This window comes from Cebus imitator, unplaced genomic scaffold (assembly GCF_001604975.1).
Source record: "Cebus imitator isolate Cc_AM_T3 unplaced genomic scaffold, Cebus_imitator-1.0 Scaffold50, whole genome shotgun sequence".
Taxonomy (NCBI): Eukaryota; Metazoa; Chordata; class Mammalia; order Primates; family Cebidae; genus Cebus; species Cebus imitator.
In genome coordinates, this window is record NW_016107365.1 from 6,537,912 (window position 1) to 6,559,396 (window position 21,485).

The 21,485-nt window shown below is 41.0% G+C and overlaps 1 protein-coding gene across 3 annotated transcripts in view; it reads left to right on the forward strand.

Moving 5' to 3' along the window:
- Positions 1 to 12,775, forward strand: part of LOC108303738 (corticotropin releasing hormone binding protein) — a 17,125-nt gene extending 4,350 nt beyond the window's left edge. For all 3 annotated transcript variants that reach the window (XM_017527683.2, XM_037738183.1, XM_037738184.1), the window contains 3 exons: positions 1,438 to 1,586; positions 5,961 to 6,078; positions 12,010 to 12,775. In XM_017527683.2, coding sequence (XP_017383172.1) covers positions 1,438 to 1,586; positions 5,961 to 6,078; positions 12,010 to 12,167 — 425 coding nt within the window. In that variant the 3' untranslated portion in view covers positions 12,168 to 12,775. The remainder of the gene's footprint in view (positions 1 to 1,437; positions 1,587 to 5,960; positions 6,079 to 12,009) is intronic.
- Positions 12,776 to 21,485: the final 8,710 nt, after the last annotated feature.

A 21,485-nucleotide genomic window follows, 5' to 3' on the forward strand; every position in this document is an offset into this window, starting at 1 on the left:
ACTTTCAAATCTAGACTAGTTAATGTATTGAAAATTTTGATTTGAGATATAAAACAAAAAATTTTTAGAAGGTCTTGGGAGTAAATTAAACATTAAAAATGCACCTTTTAGTTAGCTTATCACTTAACATGCAGCAAATATTTATCACACTTAAGACTCATCAGTCTTAAGGCTGTCTTTCATTTTTTTCTCAGCCTATTTTCTCACTATTAGAAAAATATTTAAAATAGGCCTGGCACGGGGACTCATGCCTGTAATCCCAGCACTTTGGGAGGCCAAGGCGGGCAGATCACTTGAGGTCAGGAGTTCGAGACCAGGCTGGGCAATGTGGTAAAACTCTGTCTCTAGTAACAATACAAAAATTAGCTGGGCATGGTGGCACATGCCTGTAGTCCCAGCTACTCAGGAGGCTGAGGCAGGAGAGTCACTTGAACCCAGGAGGGGGAGGTTTCAGGGAGCTGAGATTGTGCCACTGCACTCTAGCCTGGGTGAGAGAGCAAGACTCCACCTCAAAAAGAAAAAGAAAAATACTTAAAATAAGCCTGAGGCCATGGTGAAGCTGCTGAGCTGCATCCTAGGCCCCTGGCCTTAAAATAAAAATAATAAAAATAAAAATAAGAAAGTAAATACTTGAAATTATTTACTTTATTATTTAAAAAATAACATTATGACTCCAAATGCTATGAATGAAGCCTTCAGATAGACAGAGTTTGAGTTTTAGACTTACCATTAAGCCTCAGTTTTCCAGATACCTAGCTTTAAGCTGGACTCTAGTTAACTAAAGTGTTACTAAAACTACTACCAGCTAGTATTTGTTTGGGTGCTGAGTTATGTCTTGTGATTGTTATAAATAAGGTATAACTCCCTAAGATTAAGATTAGAAGCTGCGTCACAGCCCAGGGCCTCCTGACAATATCCATTTGTCACTGATGGTTGTTGTTCCCCAAATCCTTCCTGTCTCCAAATTGCTTTTGTGATATATATGTTCTTTTCCTGGGCAAGAAGGCCCTAGACCATGAACAGGAGCCCTAGAATAAGGATACAATAAATTTCCATAAAAACCCAGCAAACTGGTTGGGAGCGGTAGCTCACACCTGTGATCCCAGCACTTTGCGAGGCTGAGGTGGGTGGATCACGAGGTTAGGAGTTCGAGACCAGCCTGGCCAATATGGTGAAACCCCATATCTACTAAAAATACAAAAACTTAAGTTGGGTGTGGTGGCGTGTGCCTGTAGTCCCAGCTGCTTGGGAGGCTGAGGCAGGAGAAATGCTTGAACCTGGGAGGTAGAGGTTGCAGTGAACCAAGATTGTGCCACTGTACTCCAGCCTGGACCACAGAGCAAGACTCCATCTCAAACAAACAAACAAACAAACAAGAAAACACCCAGCAAACCAAGTAATGCAAATGTGAATTTTTTTTTTTCCTTTTCTGCAAAGCCTGCAATGTCATTTCTCAGACTCCAAATGGAAAGTTTACTCTGGTAGTTCCACACCAGCATCGAAACTGCAGCTTCTCCATAATTTATCCTGTGGTGATCAAAATATCTGATCTCACCCTGGGACACTTAAATGGTCTTCAGTTAAAGGTGAGTTGCTTACTTGTTTTCTAACCATTTGATAAGGCCACAGCTTTATCAGAGCAGAAGCAATCATACAGGGCAAACCTGGACACTAGCAAATTGGCGTAGTACTTCGCTCTGATTAGCTCTTAAATCTCACACGTGTTTGCCATAGCCGCTTTAACTAACCCCCTCTTCTATTTCAGTGATGTGGCAAGTTGCATACTCAGGTGCCCCCTCTGACTACTTGAATACTTTTCTTGTGATGTAAGAAATGTTTTCAGTTGGTAAAGTTGTGGTATATAATTACAATTGAACGCTCTTGTACTTGCCTCTTTTACAAAAATTCTCTCCTAGCAGAACGTAGTGTGAGTCATCTACACAGCTGTTTTTCTGATTATTGGAATTTTCTTTTGACTCGAAGGAAGCATCTCATTGACAGAACTGTTATGAAGGAGTGCTAATGTAGCATAAAATACAAAATTGGATTTTTGATTGCAAAATATAGTAACGTTTTAGAAAGTATTTGGCATTACATTTAACTTAATACATTTTGCCTGAAAAATATTAGCTGACAATCCCTATCAACCTGTTTTCGAATAAACTTCTGTATGGACCTTAAAATTCATGCCGAGTTGGACCATGTTTTCTTGCACTGGTAGCATTTTTTCTCTGAGTCACCCTCATTTCCTTTTACTTTCTCACATGACTAGGTTAAGATAATTCATGTACTTGCTGCTATCAAAGGCAGTCATAATTCCTAATCAGACAGATTTTAGTGAAAACCAAATAAATAGAACTAGGACTGAGAAAAGGAGTATATTCAATTTCCTTTAAGCCCTAAATGCATGAACTAGCGCCTGTTTTTTTTTAAGTTGGAACTTAGTGGAAGAATAGTCCTTTGATAAGGACATTTTTGGGCATCTTTGGTACAGTCTTACTGGCCTGATATTATTTGCACGTCATTCTTGATGTAAAACAGAAGATTAAAGGTGTGAGCACAGACTGGGAGATCTGCACTTTAGTTATTGGGGCTATGGGGCTAATCTTGGTGTTTCCTCCTGAACAATTTAGAGCCTACAGTGTTCTAGACATCTGTTCCTTCACAAAATATTTTTTGAGTGCGTGCCGTGTGTAGGGCTGTATTGTAGATGCTGGAAATTAGCAATAAACAAGACAGGTCCTGCTCACAGGGACCCCACATTCAAGTGGGATGAGAAAAGCAAAATTGCCATGTATTTCAAACGGTGATAAGTTCTTCACAGAAAATGCAGCAGAATAGTGTGGTAGACAGTGACTGGGAGCATGGGGTGGGTGGAGAGGCAGGGGGCTACTTAAAGTGGCCAGGAAAGAGACCTTTTGATAAGTGAGACCTGGGTGATAGATCAGAAGGAGCCAGTAGCCATGAGATCATGGAGCAGAGGGCACAGTGGAGAGGCTCAGAGGCAGGAATGGCTTGCTGGATTCCAGAAATGGAAGGAAGAGGATTGGCAAAATACAGCTTCAGGGAGAGGGACAAGGCCAGAGTGCCGTGAGCCTCGTGGGCCACATTAGGGAGTTTAAGTGTATTCTAAGTGCAGTGGTAAACCACTGAAGGGGTTCAGGGAGGAAAGCGACATGATCTGATGTACCCTGTCTAAAACGCCTCTGTGGCGTCCATGCAATGAATGGGCTGTAGGGCCATGCCACCCTTTTCATGGCCCTGGTGAGATGTTTCTTTAGTTATTATTAATGTATCTATCGAGATGATTTTCTTAAATAAAACTTCCCAGGTTTCTATGTATTGGAAGATGAGTTCTACCAAAATAATAACAAAAAACCTTCAATTTTGTGCATTGAGTTGGTGTGAGGATCTTACATTTGGTACAAGGAATATAAGTACTTTTTTTTGAGATGGACTCTCACTCTGTCACCCAGGCTGGAGTACAGTGGCGCAATCTCAGCTCGCTCACTACAACCTCCACCTCCTGTGTTCAAGCAATTCTCCTGCCTCAGCCTCCTGAGTAGTTGGGATTACAGGCATGCGCCACCACACCTGGCTAATTTTTTTCTATTTTTAGTAGAGACAGGGTTTCACCATATTGGCCAGGCTGGTCTCCACTCCTGACTTTGTGATCCGCTCACCTCAGCCTCCCAAAGTATTGGGATTACAGGCGTGAGCCACCGTGCCTGGCCAAGTACTTTTTTGGTACATTGTTGTGGGGTAGGCTAAAGACAGTAGTGGCTTAGAACCTCAACAAAGAAAATTTAGGGAATCACTGTTGAGGAACTGAACTTGAGAGGTCCCTACATGACTCAGTGTCTGCCATTGTTTATAAGAAAAGCTGAGAGTCTTGCAAAGAGGGAAGAAAAATCATTGAACAGCAAGGAATAAGCGCACCTAACTTTGTTTTGTTCCCCTCATTTTAGTTTCCATTTCTTCCTAACTTCTTAATTTCCCACTTCTGTCTCCCAAGTCTGCCTTTTTCTCTGCAACAGCACCTGCTGAAATTTGGAACCTATAAACTAAGTGGAAAATTTAGTCTTAAGTGATGTTCCTCCTGGATGTCCTCTACTCAAGGGAAAGGCAATTAAGGTTTTTTCCTTTACTGCTAAATTGCTTATTCCACTCTCAATACAAGAACATGAAGGCCTGTCTACAGTGGGGCTAATTAAACCTCTATTTCATCATTTGATACAATTATGTATAAAGCCTCTAGGCATTGAACCCAGCACACAGTAGGTAGGCCCTTTAAAAATATGTATCTCCACCTGCCCCTGCTTATTAGTGAAACAGTTGCCATTATGTTATTTTCCAATTTGTTGTCTAGTTCCAGTTGTATTTCAATGCCCACCCCCCTTTTTTTTCTGAGACAGAGTCTCACTCTCACACAGGCTGGAGTGCAATGGTGTGATCTTGGTTCAGAGCAACTTCTGCCTCCCAGGTTCAAGTGATCCTCCTGCCTCAGCCTTCTGAGTAGCTGGGACTACAGGTGTGTGCCATCACGCCTGGCTAATTTTTGTATTTTTAGCGGAGACAGGGTTTCACCACGTTGGCCAGGCTGGTCTCGAACTCCTGACCTCAAGTGATCCACCTCCAAAGTGCTGGAGTTACAGGCATGAGCCACCATACCGTATGCCAATGCCCTTCTAAATGTCTGAAGGTGTGTGCTTATGTGTGTGTGTGTGTGTTTTAAGTTTTCTGTTTTAGACTTTGGTTCTTATGTGTTAAGGTCTATCTGGTTAACTACTGAGCACCTTGTCACATTCCACTAGATCTCTTAATGAGCACACTTCAATGAAGAAGAGGAACACAGGCAAAACTGGCTACACAAATTGTGGGAGCGAGTGCAAATGAAAATGTGGGAGCCCTTATTACAAATTTATTATAATGCAACAGAGTATTAAACCGAGCAAGAGCCCTTTTAGGCACTGGCCTTATGTGGCTGCACAGGTGGGATACTCATGAGGCCTGCCCTGATCACGGGAGATCGGGGCTCAAAGTACTTTTGGGACTGAGAGTGGCTGCTTTGTTTGTATGGGAAAGTGAGGCACAGGGATTGGTGTGGACAAGACAGTATGGAAAAGGTGAAAAGGCTGGGTGAGGTGGCTCACACCTGTAATCCCAGGGCTGTGGGAGTCTGAGGCAGGAGGATCCCTTGAGGATAGGAGTTCAAGACTGGCCTGGGCAACATAGGAAGGACCCATCTGTACAAAAATTTAAAAAAAAAAAAAAGAAGCAGGAAAAGGTGCTCATCGTGGATCACACAAAGCTTTAGGATGAATTCTTTTGAGTAGCTTAAAATAAATGTGTTTTAGTTGAAAGGAGAAAGATAATGACAACAGTAGCAAACTTGGGCCCCAAATCAGGATTTTATTCTTTCTTTAATATATTCATAATTAATGTAAATTCTTATTGGTAGAAATGATATATTCCAATAGCACACAAAGTGCCTTTAAAAAGAAGAAGAAAAGAGATTAGGTGAAGGAAAAACAGATGTGAAAGCCCTATTTATAAAATGTAGATATTTGACTTCGTCTATGTCTGACTGCATGCATTAGGAAATTCTAGTGATTCAGTATGTATGTCCAAATGATTTGAAAAGTAAAGCATTTTTAGGTGCAATTTCCATACATCTTATATGGAGTTTACAGATTTCCATTTTCTCATTCCAGTCCTTGAGCTTAACAAAAAATGAAAAAAAAAATGTACACACATTTCTTTAAAAAAAAAATGACAACTGATTTAGAAAAGCAATTTTTATGATTCTTTTAATTTCCAGAGTCCCAGACGTTAAATTAAATGGTATTGCCAGGATGTTGAGGGCTGATTGAGTGAATTCATGGACCCGCTGCTGGTCAAATGGTTTGACTTCTGTAATTGGTTTAAATGTGTCTTTCTCTGCTTCTTTATACCCCTAGAAATCCTCAGCAGGGTGTGAGGGAATAGGAGACTTTGTGGAGCTGCTGGGAGGAACTGGATTGGACCCTTCCAAGATGATGCCTTTAGCTGATCTCTGCTACCCCTTTCATGGCCCAGGTGAGGTATTTCTTTGATGATGATGTATGTGCCTATCAAGAGTTTTTAAAAAAATAAGCAATTCTTGGGCCGGGTGCGGTGGCTCAAGCCTGTAATCCCAGCACTTTGGGAGGCCGAGGCGGGTGGATCACGAGGTCAAGAGATCGAGACCATCCTGGTCAACACGGTGAAACCCCGTCTCTACTAAAAATACAAAAAATCAGCTGGGCATGGTGGCGCGTGCCTGTAATCCCAGCTACTCAGGAGGCTGAGGCAGGAGAATTGCCTGAACCCAGGAGGCGGAGGCTGCAGTGAGCCGAGATCGCGCCATTGCACTCCAGCCTGGGCAACAAGAGCGAAACTCCGTCCCAAAAAAAAAAAGCAATTCTTCAATATTTTATACATTGGAAGGTGAGTTTCACCAAAAAAAAAAACCTTCAGTTTTTCCCGCTGAGCCTGTGTGAGGATTTTACATTTGAGCCTACATATAACATGAATATCTTTACCAAAATATCCAACATTGGGAGAGAAACCTATGAAGCAATAAGGATGTGTGTTTAAGGTTGGCCTTAAGTAAAACTATGAAAAAGACCAGGCTTTAAAAATCTGCATTCTTTCCATTTTCTTGGGGGTCCCTGCTTTCATTTTCTAGACACTAAAGAGTTCATCTATTAACAGAAAAACTTATGGTTCAAATTGTAGATGTATCATCAATTAGTAATACGATAATATTAAAATAGCTGTTTTTCATGTATGTGTATATTTATGTGTGTTACTCATAGTAAATAAACAACAAAATGATAAGTTTTATTAGAAATTCTTAGAACTGCTGAAAGTCTATAACTTTTTAACAGCTAAACTAGCCTCTTAAAGGCCACTGTAATACAGAGGTAAATTCTGAAATCTAAAAGCAGTCAGCAGTAATAAAAGGCTGGTTTATTTAGCACAGCATGCCAAATAGAACCTAGATCTATGTCAGAGGCCAGTGAGGGTTTTCACTTGATGATGCTCATGTCAGGTGAGGATGGATGGGACTTCCTGACCAAACAACTCAATGAAGTCCGGGGGATGGGGAGAGAGTTGTCATAAGACATTCCTATAAAGGTCACTCCCATATCTTTACTTCAGACATGGTAGTCTTAGATTATCTTCAGAGAGACCAAAGTAAAACAGAAGAACAGCAGTCTCTAATCTCAGTTAATTCTTACTGTAGCCCCCTTCCTCCCCTGTCACTGCTGATTGTTAACCAGCCAGACAATGAAGCTGCAAAGCTGACAGTCCTCTTGATCAGCAGTTACCTGTTATAATTAAAACCAGGCCAGACCACCAGTATTTTCTCTCTGAGTTGATGCTGGTCCTTAGTAAATAAAACATCTCTAAAATAGAATTAATATACAGTCAGCCCTCCTTAACTGTGGGTTCCCCATACCTGGATTCAACCAACTGCAGATAGAAAATATTCAGTGTAGGCCAGGCAGGTGTCTCACACCTGTAATCCCAGCACTTTGGGAGACTGAGGTCAGGAGTTCAAGACCAGCATGGCCAATATGGTGAAACCCTGTCTCTACCAAAAATATTTAAAAAATTAGCCAGGTGTGGTGGCACGCACCTGTAGTCCCAGCTACTCAAGAGGCTAAAGCAGAAGAATCGCTTGAATGCAGACAGTAGTGGTTGCAGTGAGCCGAGATTGTGCCACTGCACTCCAGCCTGGGCAACAGAGCAAGATTCTGCCTCAAAAAAGAAAATACTCAGTGTAATCCCAGCACTTTGGGAGGCTGAGGCTGGAGGATTGTTTGAGCCCAACAGTTTGAGACCAGCCTGGGCAACGTGGCAGGACCACACCTCTATGAAATAAAAAAAATGAGAAAATAATCAAGAAAAAACAATAAAAGTAACACAAATAAAAAACAATACAGCATAACAACTATTTACATAGCTTTTACATTGTATTAGGTATTATAGGTAATCTACAGATGATTTAAAGTATATGGGAAGATGTGTGTAGTTTACATGAAAATAGGTAAAGGTAAAAGGTAGCCATTTATATAAGGGACTTGAACATCTGTGGATTTTGGTATCTGTGGGTTGGGGAGCTTCTTGGAACCAATCTCCTGAGGATACCAAAGGATGAATTATACACAAGTTAGCACTAAAGCCTGATATGCACTCCACCCTCCCCACCTGTATTCTAAAAGTTTCAGATGAGATTTAAGGCAGCCATCATTTTCTAAATGAAAGCAGGGACCCCCAAGAAGATGGAAAGGTAAAAGGTAAAAACAAAAGATTTCTTTTTTTTTTTTTTTGAGACGGAGTTTCAATCATGTTACCCAGGCTGGAGTGCAATGGCGTGATCTCGGCTCACCGCAACCTCCGCCTCCTGGGTTCAGGCAATTCTCCTGCCTCAGCCTCCTGAGTAGCTGGGATTACAGGCACGCACCACCATGCCCAGCTAATTTTTTGTATTTTTAATAGAGACGGGGTTTCACCATGTTGACCAGGATGGTCTCGATCTCTTGACCTCGTGATCCACCCGCCTCGGCCTCCCAAAGTGCTGGGATTACAGGCTTGAGCCACCGCGCCTGGCCCCAAAAGATTTCTAAAAACACACTTTACTGAAAACTAGAGTATTCTCTAATGCGAACTGACACTCGAGCCCTGGTTTAAACCGTCAGTGCATGCGACTTCTCTAGCTTTTTGCGTGCACAGTCTGAGGCACTGAATTACTTCCATGCTCATGATTGGTGAGCACCTTTGAGGAGTTGTGCTTCAGCTGGGTTAAAAGGTAAGACAAAGATTAAAGAACAATCAGGCCTAAAAACTTAGATAATTGACGCCAAAGTCATTTTTCTGCTCAAGTGATATAACAAAAAAGGTGATTCTAAGGCCAGAAAACCACTTTTGCCTAGATTACCTAGGTGACTAAAACCAGTTTTAAGACAATTTTAAGGCCGGAATTATATCATTTCGGTTCACTTTAGACTTCATTCCATTACTGGAAGGGGGACCTTGAGTGTAAGTTGTCCAGGTTCTTGGCGTTTTGAACAAGGCATTGGACAAAACACACAAAACAGCAAAAGAATGAAACACAGCACTAAGTAGCGAAAGCAGGGATTTATTAAAGGGAGAAAGCACTCCACAGGGTGGGAGTGGACCCAAGCAAGCGGCCCCAGGGCCTGGTTACAAGTTTTCTGGGTTTCACATCCTACATTTTTTTTTTTTGAGACAGTTTCACTTTTGTTGCCCAGGTCAGATGGAGTAAGTACAATGGCTTGATCTTGGCTTACTACAACCTCTGCCTCCAGGGTTCAAGAGATTCTCCTGCCTCACCCTCCTGAGTAGCTGGGATTAACAGGCGTGCGCCACTACACCCAGCTAATTTTGTATTTTTAATAGAGACAGGATTTCTCCATGTTGGTCAGGCTGGTCTCGCACTCCTGACCTCAGGTGATTCACCTGCCTCAGCCTCCCAAAGTGCTGGGATAACAGGTGTGAGCCACCGCACCCAGCCTCGAGTACTTCTTTTGAGGTTTCCATCAATTACAGCTTGTCTGTATGAAGGATTTGGTTTGTGGCTAAAGGCTGAGGTGAATTGGCACCCCATGAAGATGAAGAGATAGCTCATGCTTGGTCTGTGGCCGGTCCAAGGCAGTCTCCCTTTCTGTGTGAGACGTGGTGGACATGGTGGAAGGGGAAGGTTGCATGTAGGGAGACTAGCTTTTGTTCCTTTGCTACTCGGGCTTGGGGAATGAGGGTTTCCCTTTTGGCTCAGCTTTAGGAAGTTTGCATTAATTGGCTTTAGGGCCCCTGCCTCCAGACTCAGGTGTTTTCCTTTTGACCCAGCTTTGGAAAGTCAGTGAGAATTGGCCTCAGTTTCCCTGCCCCCAGACCTTAGTGCTTTTCCTTGATTCAGCATGAATTGGCTTTAAGTTCCCTGCCTCCAGACCCTATTCTCCTGCCTTAATTCTTTTCTTTCTTTATGTTTCCATGAGCCCCTCCCTAGCTGTTCAGTGTTGAACCATTAGGGACCCTGCCCTTTACATTGGATCTTGTTAGGAATTAGGTCAAAATAATAAGTAATACTCAAGTAAAGAAAATAGGACATGTTATAAAGATTAAAGTCCAGAATAAGATCAGAAAAAGAATGACCTCCAAATTGTTTAATGGAAAATAAATTTGGCTAGGCATGGTGGCTCACACCTGTAATCCCAACATTTTGGGATGCTCAGGTGGGCAGATCACATGAGGCCAGGAGTTCAAGACCAGCCTGGCTAACATGGTGAAATCCCATCTCTACCCAAATTCAAAAATTAGCCAGATGTAGTGACACACACCTGTAATCTCAGCTGCTGGGAAGGCTGAGGCAGGAGAATCACTTGAACCTGGGAGGCAGAGGTTGCGGTCAGCTGAGATGACACCACTGCTCCAGCCTGGATGACAAGACCCTGACACAAAAAAAAAGAAAAGAAAGGAAAAGAAAAATAAATTTGGATCTCTTGGTAGAAGCTTAGACTCTCTATTAAATAATATTTTAATATTATTAATATTTTTAATAATATATAACTAATATTTTAATTTTAAAAATAATTATAGGGCTTGTATCTATTATGTCATCAATTGACTTTTATCTCAATAACCCTATTGAACTGTTTACTTCATTTAACCCAGGTACATGTTTGAGTGGTACCCATTGCACAAGGACAATGATAGCATGCCTCAGAATTTAAAAATATCTTATAGAAACAAAGTGAGGAAAAAAAAGATTGAGAAAACTCAAACAGCAGAGATAATTATTGTAGGGCCGTAAATCTTGCCTGAGGAACTAGCTAGAGGCTGGATAAATAAGAGGAAAGTAATTCTTAATAAAAAGAATATGAGTTTCAATATATAACCCATACTAGAGGAGATATAAAAGTTGTCAGATCTTATACAGATCATGAATAAGATTGGTTTTAAGAGAAGCAAGGATGTCAGAAGTCATTTCATATAAGTAGTACAGAAAAAAATCAGAAAAAAAGTTGCAAGTGGGTAATAGAACAAAAACTAGTGTGTTCAGTGTATGTCTATACCATGCAAATGATCTTTTCGTTTATGTATAAAACAGAGTTTTGGGCCGGGCGTGGTGGCTCACGCCTGTAATCCCAGCACTTTGGGAGGCCGAGGCGGGTGGATCACGAGGTCAAGAGCTCGAGACCATCCTGGTCAACATGGTGAAACCCCGTCTCTACTAAAAATACAAAAATTAGCTAGGCATGGTGGCGCGTGCCTGTAATCCCAGCTACTCAGGAGGCTGAGGCAGGAGAATTGCCTGAACCCAGGAGGTGGAGGTTGCGGTGAGCCGAGATCACACCATTGCACTCCAGCCTGGGTAACAAGAGCGAAACTCTGTCTCAAAAAAAAAACAGAGTTTTGTTTAAATTCAAAAAAACAGGTTTTTTTTTTTTTTTTTTGGTCTACATAGATGTCCCATAGTACATTCCATCCTCTAGCCCCCACTAAATACCCCTTGCAACCCTATATCTGTGACAACCAAAAATTGCCCCTGCAAATTTCCAACCTGTCCTTAGAGGGCAGTACTGTTTCCACTGCAAACCCTGAACCAGAGCGACCGTTTGAGACTCCAGACTGATTGCCTTTGCCTGCCTTTACCACTCAGGTTTTGCAGGCAAAAAAGGCCGAGGAGACATTTTCTCGCCTCTTTCCAGCTAGTTTTATTTTTCTAATAGTGTTCTTGCACATGAGGAGAAAGACTGAATTCAATTACACTATTCCATAACTAATACGTAATAAGAATGAAACAAAAACATTTCAATTGATGGTAGATGCATGACACGAGTACATGAGAGGAAGCTAGGTTTCCTCGCGTTCATTATGTTTAAATGATCCCGTCATTTAAATGATGACTGTGTGATTTCTAACCTGCTGGGAAACTTTTATCTTTTCCATCAATTATAGCCCAAATGAAAGTTGGCTGTGACAACACTGTGGTGCGCATGGTCTCCAGTGGAAAACACATAAATCGTGTGACTTTTGAGTATCGTCAGCTGGAACCGTACGAGCTGGAAAACCCAAATGGAAACAGTATTGGGGAATTCTGTTTGTCTGGTCTTTGAATAACCAGCCTGATGATTTACATGCTGATAGCTAAGTGAGTTTTTAATGGCCATTGTGTATGATTTTGATGCACAACTAGTTAAAAGTCTTTCATACCAGTCAGTATTCCCAGTCTAGAGCACATGCGTGCACACACACACACGCATCACGCATTAATTTTTGTACTTTTCTTCTTTTATGTTTGCAAGCTGTAAATGAACACATGGCAGAAAATCAGCCCCTGATTGGTAGGGTCATAGTTCTGAATGGAAATGGTTGTAATTCTTTGATGTGCTACAAACCTGGGACTGGTAAGACAAGCACAAAGCAACATGCAATTAAAAAAAAATGTATCTCCAGGGAAAATACTCAAAGAAAGAAAAGTGGTGGCACTTGTAGTAGTTTAATAACAGAAAAAAAGTCTTGTGCTTAGCAAAGTATCTGTTTATTTTCAAAGTAGTTGTACTATTTATTTTCTATTTATTATTCTGTTACAATAGATAATAGTTATAGCAATTATTTGTTGATTTGTAACAACTTGTTTTTAACAAAACTTTGTAGCATGGAAAAAATTTTTCATCCACAAATACAAACATGAATAAATATATTCAGAATGTTGGCACCTTGATGTTGGCTTTATTTGCTTTCCTGAGTAGTCGTCTTTCTTGCTACCATCAGAAAATAATGTTATCATGTGGTGCAGAGCCAAATGCTGAACTAAATCATTTTGGACTTCTTAGAGCTAGAAGAACTCTGGACCACTGAAGTAGAATTATGTAGAGTAGAGATAGAATTGCAGTGTTTGCACAAGCAACACTGTTTGCATAAGAATACATGTTTTCGTCACAATGGATATACATTTCTACAAGGACGGTAAGGACCTTACAACTCTCCTAGACACAATTTGCAGAAATCTGACTACTTCTTTGATACTGGAGGCAGTTTACTGTTGACTGAACCTTGTCTATGTTTGGCTTAAAAGTGAGCATGTAGTATATAAAAGATATCTTGGAGCAAAAAGTAAGGTTCTAAGCTACAAAGAAAATTCTTTTTTTTTTTCATTTCATTTTATTTTATTAGTATACTTTAAGTTCTGGGGTACTTGTACGGAACATACAGGTTTGTTACATAGGAATACACGTGGTATGGTGGTTGGCTGCATCTATCACCCTGTCATCTACATTAGGTAATTCCCCTAATGCTATCCCTCCCCTAGTCTCCCACCGCCTGACAGTTCCCAGTGTGTGATGTTCCCCTCCCTGCGTCCATGCTTTCTCATTGTTCAACTCCAACTTACGAGTGAGAACATGTGGTATTTGGTTTTCTGTTATTGTGTTGGTTTGCTGAGACTGCCGGTTTCTAGCTTCATCTATGTCCCTGCAAAGGACATGAACTCATCCTTTTATGGCTGCATAATATTCCATGGTGTATATGTGCATATTTTCTTTGTCCAGTCTATCATTGATGGGCATTTGGGTTGGTTCCAAGTCTTTGCTATTGTGAATAGTGTTGCAATAAATATATGTGTTCATGTGTCTTTATAATAGAACAATCTAAAATTCTTTGGATATATACACAGTAATGGGATTGCTGGGTCAAAAGCTATGTTCCAGATCCTTGAGAAATCACCACACTGTCTTCCACAATGGTTGAACTAATTTACACTCCCACCAACAGTATAAAAGTGTTCCAATATCTCCACAGCCTCTCCAGCACCTGTCTCCTGATTTTTTTAATGATTGCCATTCTAATCGGCATGAGATGGTATCTCAATGTGGTTTTAATTTGCATTTCTCTAATGACCAGTGATGATGAGCATTTTTTGCATGTTTGTTGGCTGCAAACATGTCTCCTTTTGAGAAGTGTCTGTTCAGAGCCTTCACCCACTTTTTGTTGGGGTCATTTTTTTCTGTAAATTTGTTTAAGTTCTTTGTAGATTCTGGATATTAGCTCTTTGTCACATAGGTAGACTGCAAAAATTTTCTCCCATTCTGTATTGCCTGTTCACTCTGATGATAGTTTCTTTTGCTGTGCAGAAGCTCTTTACTTTAATTAGATCCCATTTGTCTATTTTGGCTTTTGTTGCCATTGCTTTTTGGTGTTTCAGTCATGAAGTCTTTGCCCATGCCTATGTCCTGAATGGTATTGCCTAGGTTTTCTTCTAGGGTTTTTATGGGTTTAGGTCTTATGTTTGAATCTTTAATCCATCTTGAGTTAATTTTTGTTTTCAATATGGCCACTCCAGTGAACTGTCCATGTCTTATTCTTGGACTGCCCACTACTTAGCCTGTGTTCCAAAAGGATGAGCAGCTTTCTGGAAACAAAATGGTAAATGAAATCTCTGGGGGAGATTTATAGGGTGTGTCTTCACTGGCACATCCATCAGGTGAGTAAAAGTTATAATATGAAACAATTTGACTTTCTAAGAAAGGAAGTATAGGGTAGTGGTTAAGGCCATGGACTCTGTAGCTAAACTTCTTGGAATCCCAGCTCTCCCACTTACCCGAGCAAGTCACTTATAAGTCTCCATTCCTTAGTTTTTAACCTGTAAAATTTGAGTAATTTACAGTACCTTTACAGAAGGATAAAAGTGCCTTCTTCAAAAGGTTCTTGTCCACATTAAATGGTCAGATTTATTTAAAGCCCAAGACCTGTATCTCACATTGGCTGTTATTTTTATTTTTGTCTCTTACTTCTAAGCAAGTAAACCATTCCAGGTCCTCTGTACTCCTACTGGGACATTTGCTTTGTACACTGAAGGAACTGCAGTAATTCAATTATACTGTTTTATCCTAGGACATTTGTGAGGAAGCTAGGGTTAGTTAGGGTTGTTGTCTGTGACTGAGAAGCATAGTAGCCCCAGCCCCAATCCTCACCCTAATCCTAACATTTGAGGGTAGATCATATCAGGATTTATCTAATTCACACACATCTCTTCTCATAGTCCACCTCCGTCTGTAGGCTCTGTACTGCTCCAGTCCTGACCTTGGGCAAGAGGAATTTGAATAGCTCTTGTCTGACGTTCTGTTCATGAACAAATAATTTCAAAAGTTGTCTGGACTATCTGCCCTTCTGCCCCATTCTCCATTTCTGTAATCTTCCAGATCTTGGTTATTTCATTGTAGTTAGTTCTTGTCTGATGCTGTTTTTATCTCTCACTCCTACCTATAGGTCTTTCTAAATACCAGTTAGGTGACTAGGGCTCTGCCTTCTACAACCAATAACTGATTTTCCAAATTCTCCTATCTCCCTGTGTAAAATTCTGAGCATTTTTGCTCATAGGTTTTATGTCACTGTTGCCATCTAATTTTCTAGATGCTTCTCGTTTTCTTCTTTTGAGACAGGGTCTTACTCTGTTGTGCAGGCTGGAGTGCAGTGGTGTGATCACAGCTGATTGCCGCCTCACCTTCCTGGGTTAAGTGACCTCCCACCTCAGCTGCCCACATAGGTGGGGGCCACAGGTACATGCCGCTTGTGGCTAATTAAAAAAAAAAAAAAACTTTATAGGCCTGGTGCAGTGGCCATACCTGTAATCCAGCACTTTGGGAGGCCCAGGCAGGCAGATTGCCTAAGGTCAGAAGTTTGAGACCAACCTGGCCAGCATGGTGAAACCCTGTCTCTACTAAAAATACAAACATTAGCGGGGCATGGTGGCAGGCCCCTGTAATCTCATCTACTTGGGAAGCTGGGGCAGGAGAATCACTTGAACCCAGGAGGCGGAGGTTGCAGTGAGCCAAGATTGCGCTGTTGTACTCCAGCCTGGGCAACAGAGTGAGACTTCGTTTCAAAGGAAAAAGAAATTTTTTTTTTTATAGAGACAGGGTTCTCACTATGTTGCTCAAGCTGGTCTCAAACTTCTGGGCTCAAGTGATTCATCCAACTTGGCTTCCCAAAGTGTTGGGCTTATAGGCATGAGACACTGTGCCCAGCTTTCTGGATCCTTTTCTACCTCTTCTAATCCTGCGTCTTCTGTCACTGTCTTCCAGCCTGTGGTCTACGGAATACCTTGATCTGCCCATGATACTGAACTTTCTCCTAGTATGTAAAGCAGCGTGTCTTCTTTACCTCCAACTGCTCGCTGGTACTGTTGCTTCATCTAAGCGGGTAGGGCACAAATGCTGTGTTCATCAGAACTCACTTTACAACCTCCCTTACAGTTAGGTTTGGTCATGTGACTGAATTAGCACTGAAAGAATGTGAGTAGAAGTGATGTCCACCCCTTCATGTGATCCTCCACACCTTCTCTCTTTTCCCATATCTACTGTCTGTTAGACACAGAGGCTCTAACAGAGGACTCCAAGGCCATACAGGAAAACAGAGCTATTATAGGATGCAAGAAGCCTGGATCCCTGAATGACCACATGGAAGGCTGCCTATTGACTATGCATAGCCACTCTGGACTTTGTGCAAGTAAGAAATAAATTTTTATTTTGTTAAGCCACTGAGATAAATATATGTAGCACTGAGTGTTATCACACTTCATATAGTGGGCCTGTCTAATCCAATTCTTAGCTATTTTGTCTGTTTTTGTTGCAACTATCCAGACAGGCTTGACTCAACTCTTCCAAAGCAAAATACCTCAAGTGTAATCTTTGATCTTATGAACACTAAGCTTTAACTGATACAACCATATGCAACCCTTCCACATTCTTTAAATAATCGTAGAACAGTGATCCTTAGACCTCTTTGAAAATCTGACAGAAACTACAAATTGTTTTCCAATAAAAAATCCCCATAAATACAAAAATACCACGTAAATACCTGAGAGTTTACAAACCCCTAAAGAGTATCTCAGGATTTCAGGATAACTCCTGCTATTGGATTCAGTGATGGATAAAAGTCAGTCTTATACCAGTCTTCTCACAGTGACTTGCCCTCTCTTCAATATGAGTTAAAAACATTGATTAGGCCGGGCGCGGTGGCTCAAGCCTGTAATCCCAGCACTTTGGGAGGCCGAGGCGGGTGGATCACGAGGTCAAGAGATCGAGACCATCCTGGTCAACATGGTGAAACCCCGTCTCTACTAAAAAACTACAAAAAATTAGCTGGGCATGGTGGCACGTGCCTGTAATCCCAGCTACTCAGGAGGCTGAGGCAGGAGAATTGCCTGAACCCAGGAGGCGGAGGTTGCGGTGAGCCGAGATCACGCCATTGCGCTCCAGCCTGGGTAACAAGAGCGAAACTCCGTCTCAAAACAAACAAACAAACAAACAAAAAACATTGATTAGTGAATTTGGCTACAAAATAAGTCCACAATAACAACTTAGTTTTTCTGCTTCTATATTTATTTAATTTTGCCTTTTACTAGATGAGTTTTTCTTCATCTGCTATGTAGTTTTTCTTTAGGGAGACAACACGTTTGACTCAGGACAAATTTTTGTGACAAAGATTTTTCCAGATTTCTCCCAATTTCAAACTTTTCTTGCTTGCTATTTTTTTTTTTTTTTGAGATGGAGTCTTGCTTTGTCTCTCAGCCTGGAGTGCAGTGGCGCAATCTTAGCTCACTGCAACCTCCACCTCCCTCAAGCGATTCTCCCACCTCAGCCTCCCGCGTAGCTGGGATTAGAGGCACGTGCCACCACACCTGGCTAATTTTTGTCTTTTTAGTAGAGAGAGGGGATTTTACCCTGTTGGCCAGGCTGGTCTCGAACTCCTGCCCTCAGGGGATCTGTCCACCTCAGCCTCCCAAAGTGCTGGGATTACAGGCGTGGGCCGCTGCACCCAGCTGCTTGCTTGCTATTTTAATAGGGAGGCAACATTGCCAGAGCTTGTCTGCAAAGTAGAGTCTTTGTGAAAGAAAAACAAAGGCTTGATGGACAGGATTTACTTGTAGGCAGTTTGTTTATGTGCTCAAAAGCACCCAAAAGGCAGTTGTGGAAAGAAACACCTGTTGTAGGGTAATCGTATGAAATTATATCTGAATACACTCTTATCTGTGCAGTGGAGTATTTCAGAAAAGAGAAACATCTTTGTATTCAAATAAGTAGGTTGAATAGCTTCATTTCTAATGGGTCATTTGTAATGATTATCATCCATTTTTCTCTTTGCATTTAAAAGTTTTTTCTTCATGTCTTAAACTATACAAAGAGAAAAGAAACAGAGATATGAGAGAGGAAATATGGGAGACAGAAAGAAGGCTTGATCAGAGGATTTAAAAACATAATGAAATAGCGGTCTCTAAATTGGACTCTGGGCTTTGCTCTTGAAAACAACTGTGTACTCAACCCCTCTGCAGCTGAAAAACTGAAAACAGGAAGTGTTTTTGCTTTAGGGGAAAGATTTCGTGTCAACACTAAGACATAAAGTTGGATGAGCTAGAAATAACCCAGATTTTTGTATCTAGAAGAATTATCAGATATTGGGGGTTCCTAGTGTGAAAATGAAATCCCCCTGTTGACTCTCTTTTCCAGGTTTCTAACGTATAAGAAAACATGTCCTGTGTTATTAATGGTTCAGATGTAATGAAGCCAGCCAAAGGCACCAGTACGGTAGGTAGCTACCTGTGCAGTGTGATTTCAGGGATAGCACTTAACTGAAAATATTGCTTTTTACTGAAATGTACAGCTTTACAACCCTTTTTTTTTTTGTTCTCAAAATGTATATTTAATTAAGCAAGTAAATTCATTAGTAGCTTATTACTTTAAAGATTCAAACCATAGAGTGGTAACTAGTTAATGAACTAACTTATAAATCCGTCATTAATTTGGCCATATATTATTGCTGATCATTATGACATGACAAGAATTGGCAGGAAAGTCTGGAATACAGGGAGTGTAGTGAGTACAATTAAGAGTATTAGATGCTGGCCGGGCACAGTGACTCACGCTTGTAATCTCAACACTTTGGGAGGCTGAAGTGGGCGGATCACTTAAGGCCAGGAGTTCAAGACCAGCCTGGCCAACATGGCGTAACCCCATCTCTAGTAAAAATTTTTAAAAATTAGCTGGGTGTGGTTGTGCATGCCTGTAATCCCAGCTGCTCAGGAGGCTGAGGCAGGAGAATCACTGGAACTGGGAGGCAGAGGTTGCAGTGAGCGAAGATAACGCCACTACAATCTAGCCTGGGCGACAGAGCAAGACGCTGTCTTTAAAAAAAAAAAAAATATATATATATATATATATATAGATAGATAGATAGATACATATATGTATATATATGTATCTGGCCGGGCACAGTGGCTCACACTTGTAATCCCAACACTTTGGGAGGCTGAAGTGGGCGGATCACTTAAGGCCAGGAGTTCAAGACCAGCCTGGCCAACATGGCTTAACCCCATCTCTACTAAAAATTTTTAAAAATTAGCTGGGTGTGGTATGTATGTATATATATATAGATACATATATATGTATAGATATATATGTATCTATATATATAGATGATACATACACACACACACATATATATACACATGTGTATATATATATACACACACACACGTGTGTGTGTATATATATATATACACGTGTGTGTATATATATATGTGTGTGTGTGTGTGTGTGTGTGTGTATATATATATATACTTATATATATATATATATATATATATATATACTTATATATATAGTGAGATGCTGGCCCCTACCTACCCATCCGCACCATACCCCCTCTTTTTACATCAAAGAGATCTCTCTAATAAATTGGGTAGTAAACAGAAAAAAAAAGAGTATGAGATGCTGAAAAGCAAACAGACTCAGGTGCATGTGCCATTAAAGCTAACTGGACAACCAACGAGGCATTGATGAAACCACCAGGTAGCTGAAAGTTTGTAGAGGTGACCAAAGTTTGCTATAGAGTTGAGAATGTTGTCAAAGACAAACTGTGTATTTCCTTACTTTTGTTTAGCACCAGCCTAGAATGCAATCTTGCCAGTGTGGAATGGATGGGATGAGAGATGGATGGGCCCAGCCTTAGAAGCAAGATCTAGGCCTATAAGTATACGTCATCACAATGGAGAGGGAAGAACCCAGACTTCAGGAACCCAATGTAGAGGTGAGTTCTGATTCAACCATTAACCAGCTGTATGGCCTCGAGTGAGTTCCCGCATTGCACTGAGCAGATTCATCACATGTCAGGTATAACAGGAGCACCTACCTTTTAACACGATGGCTTGCATGAAGTACCAAGCACCAGCCGAGGCACATGGCAGACACTGAGTGTCCCTTTCTTGGAAAACTTATCAGTCAAGTCTTTGGTTATATAATGTTATCTTAAATCCTATTAAAATGCTTTCTGTCTCAAGGAAATAGAGGTGGCTCTCTTAATTGATGAGAATGTATTTGGCAAAGAGAAAATAGCTTGGTTTTATACCATTCAGTTACTATTTTTTTTCCTTCAAATGGCCTTATGTCTATAGTATTTACTCATCAATTCAATAAAATAGTGTGGTCCATTGGCAAAGCTAAGAAAATGGTAGATTAACTCTGTCATCTGCTCAGCAAAAGCCAATCCCTTCACCCAATGCCTCCAGGCTTATTAGCAGGGGCCTCTGTGATCCTTCCCTATCCTGGCCTTTCCAGTGAAATACAACTGGTGCTGACATTGAGTGTCCTTTAGGGGACAGTGACATGCCAACCCCGGGTAAAGGTAGGAAGGGGTGAGGCTGGGGCAACTTTCTGTAAGTCTGCAGGTTTAAAAACAAAACAAAACAAACCCAAAAACCTCTAAGGTGAACAAACGATAAGAAAATGTTTGGCTTTATTCTTGAATCATATAAAAAGCTGGTATTTGCTGAATTCAAAGTACAGGCATACCTTGCATGCCTTGTTTTATTGCACCTTCCTTTATTGGGCTGTGAAGATATTACGTTTTTTACTAATGGAAGGTTTGCGGCAACTCTGGGTGGAGCAAGTCTATTGGTGCCATTTTTCCAACAACATGTGTTCACTTCATGTGTCCGTGTCACATTTTGGTAATTCTCTTAATATTTCAAACTTTTTCACTATGATTATACCTGTTATGGTGATCTGTGGTCAGAGATCTTTGGTGTTACTATTGTAATTGTTTTGGGGTGCCACAAACTGTGCCCATAGAAAACAGCGAACTTATGAATAAATGTGTGTTCTGACTTCTCCACCTATGGCTGTTCCCCTATCTCTCTTTCTCTTGCCTTGGCACTCCTTATTCTCTAAGACACAAGAATATTAAAATTAGGCCCATTAATAATTCTACAATGACCTCTAAGTGTTCATGTAAAAGGAAGAGTCCCAGGTTTCTCACTTTAAGTCAAATGCTAGACATAATTAAGTGTAGTGAAGAAGGCATGTTGAAAGCCAAGAGAGGCTGAAAGCTAAGCTTCTTGCTCTAGTTAGCCAAGTTGTGAACACAAAGGAAAAGTGATT